We start from the raw sequence: 3,136 nt of genomic DNA, 5'->3' as shown, positions 1-3,136 counted from the left end.
TCAAACCTGGTGTTTCAATTTAAACCTTTGACCTGCCATCATACACAAATATATCATTCTACTTCGAACTTTAGTCAGTATCAGTCCATAAATAATAGGGTTGATTATAGGTGGAATTATGAGAAATTGTATAGCCATGAAGTTCTTTACACTCTGTGCCAAAGACGTTGATCCATATCTAGCGTACATAAGATCAAAAAGCAAAGCAGCTGAAGCATTAAGCAGACATAACAAATGTGGCACACATGTTTGTGTAAACTTTTTCCTGCCCTCTTTTGATTTTAAAGCTGTCTTTACCAGCCACACATAAGACCACACAATGAAGAGAACATGACCAAAATAGAAAGAAATAAAAAACAATCCAATTATGTTGTTTGCTGCCGTTAAACTGCAAGCAAGTTTAATAATTGACCAGTTCTCACAATAGAGTTTCTGTATGTGGGAGCCACATAATTTCAGTGTGGATGTCAACGATATCATCAAGGCTTCTGCGCACAGAGGTACAAGCCAGGAAAAACTCACTAACGCAGCAATCCTTTGCACAGAGATCACAGAGTGATACTGCAGTGGTCGACATATGGCCACATATCTGTCATAGGCCATGAGAGCTAAAATGGAGTAGTCAACCATTGCATAGGAATATATGACATAAATTTGCAAAAGACATCCTGCATACGATATTAAATGAATGTCAGACAAAAGATCAGAAACAAATTTAGGGTAAAATCCTGCAGTCCCGTAAAGTCCATTGATACACAGATTACACAAACAAATGTACATGGGTTCATGTAAGTTTTTGTCCAATATTATGGTTAAAATGAGAGACACATTTACCACCAAAATTGTACAATAACAAAGTAAAGTGAGTAAGAAAAGTGTGACTCTGTAAGTCACTGTCACACTCACGCCAGACAGTGAAAATAGAAGTATACTAGATGAATTATTCATTTTGTAGAAATCACAATAAAACAGCCAAAGTGATACACAGTATTTTAAAGACAATTGTCAAGCTGCGTAGAAATGAAACAGGAATTTATTGGTGATTGTTAGAGACTCACTCGTCTTTATTGCTGGTGTTCTATTGGCTGACACTTCAAAGGTAAACAATGATGAAACCTGTCCACGGCGCATCTGTTCATTTTACATGGTTATGTGGTTCATTTCAAGTTCAGTACAGAAAAATGGTACAGTTGGGATATATCTGACTGTACCATTTTATACCATATTGAAACAACTTCACAAAAGACTTGTTCTGACCTCAACAATCATTTAGACTCACCAGATTTTAATTTAATGCCATAAGATTTGCACAGACTAGTAAAAAGCTGATGTTATTAAACATTTTTTATCAAACACAAAAGCGAGTTCACACAAGCTTTTATTTTAACATGAGTCAGCAATGAGTTTTCAATTTACTCAATGACCTAATGTTAATTGAAAGGTTACAGAATGATGATAATGTTAAATGCACATGCAATTGAGAGGTAAAAACAGGAATGACTGAAAGCTTATGAGAAGATAGATCCATCATAAATTATTTTGTACCTTAAACTACTCAAATTGCAAAGGAAGATGTTCGGTATCCAAAAAATATCCCAATCCGTCTATAACCATAGAAATCTGTCAGAGCCGTGGATTTTAATATGGTGAAGTAGTTTTGCACAGAAACTGGTAGGGAGAAAGGCCTTATATCTGTTTAATGATTATTTATCAGGGCGCAGATTGATTACAGTTACATACATTTTTTAGGTTCAGGTTTCAACAGGTGTGGCGTCTCTTCTGTATGACTGACAAATAATTGTTTTGCCTGTACAAACTGCAAATATCTCATACAAGGTTTGGCACTAATGTAACACATCTAGCATATATCTAATGTCTAGTATAGTATTTTGACGTCAAACATGGTTTTCACACCTGCTGGCGCTACTAATAAAATATCTAGAGAGGGAGCTTCTTAGCTTGTGCAGGCAAACAGCAGGAATTTTACATGTTAAAATTATTAATAAATTTTTTATGCAATCTTTACTTGTGATAGAGTGACTTCTGTACTCTAAACCTGCGCTGCCCGTTAAAGAAGGGATGAGCGGTGAAGGGATGAGGGTCAAAGGATGAAGGGGTGGAGGGGTTAGGGTAGAGTGATGGTGGTTGAGGGATGGATGATGGTTGAAGAATGAAGGGGTGAGTGTAGAGAGATACGGGGATGAAGGGTAAGGGATTAGGTAATGAAGTTTGAGAGATGAAGGGATGAAGGGGACATCAGGGTTGTGGACAGATGGATAGAAGAGATCAAAGGAACCATGTCAGCTGGTGGCAAGAAGACAGGAGGTAACCAAGGGAGTTGAGACTCCCTGAATGAAGAGGGAGACTGAATGGGGGAGCCGTCTCTTCATGTGCTCTGCTTCAAATAGAGGCCCAAAACAGAAACTTCAAATGAAATCATGTGCGTAGGCGTTTTGATATCACTTGGATTGTTGCGGACATAGGTAAGGTATGCTTGAGAAGTCCTGTCTCTGGGCAGAGGATATTGGGGGGAAATGTGACTGGTTAGTCTTGAGTTTATATAGTACGTAAGTTTGTATGTGCTTAGGCAAGAGTCTAGTCAAAAGAGGTAGATGGAGCGAGGTAGACCAGACTCCTGGTCTCGTTGCATTTCAGGTGGTAGATCAGTGTGTTGGAAGGACAGAATTTTCAGACATGGTTGCGTTTCAAGATGGACAGTGGTTGCGGTAGAAATGGTGAGGGTCGGAAGCTGGTGCCAGATGTCTGGATTTCTGGCTAGAAGCTAGAAAGTGAATCTGCAATTGTGCTTTGCTGCCTGGGATGTGGGAGATGAACTGGTGCTGTGCCGAAACCAGGGTTCCGCACAAACTGCATAATGGCAAGACAATGCAACCATCATTTGTTAATGATATCTTTGACTGTGCTGTTGTCGGACTAGATGGTGATGATCTACTGAACCATTTGTACCTCCAAAAATGGCTGCTATGATGACTGGGTACATTTCGCAGGAGGTGGAGGAAGTGAGAGATGAGAATTCTGCAGCCAATTATTTGTGCACCAACTGCTGCGTAAGAAACAGGAAGAAACTATAGATGTGGTCTATGCATCTGAGGGGGCCTGGCCTGTACCGTCGCAC

At 39.5% G+C, this 3,136-nt stretch overlaps 1 protein-coding gene across 1 annotated transcript; it reads right to left on the bottom strand.

Annotated features, from left to right (window-relative positions):
* LOC123973765 (olfactory receptor 2K2-like) lies at nucleotides 1–948 on the bottom strand. Its single transcript, XM_046054057.1, has one exon. It carries the CDS (start codon nucleotides 946–948, stop codon nucleotides 1–3), a length of 948 nt encoding a protein of 315 aa, XP_045910013.1.
* Between the last annotated feature and the right edge of the window lie 2,188 nt (nucleotides 949–3,136).

This window comes from Micropterus dolomieu, linkage group LG07 (genome assembly GCF_021292245.1).
Source record: "Micropterus dolomieu isolate WLL.071019.BEF.003 ecotype Adirondacks linkage group LG07, ASM2129224v1, whole genome shotgun sequence".
Classification (NCBI taxonomy): domain Eukaryota; kingdom Metazoa; phylum Chordata; class Actinopteri; order Centrarchiformes; family Centrarchidae; genus Micropterus; species Micropterus dolomieu.
The sequence above is the reverse complement of the archived record's forward strand: the minus strand, read 5'-3'. Positions and strand labels throughout refer to the sequence as shown.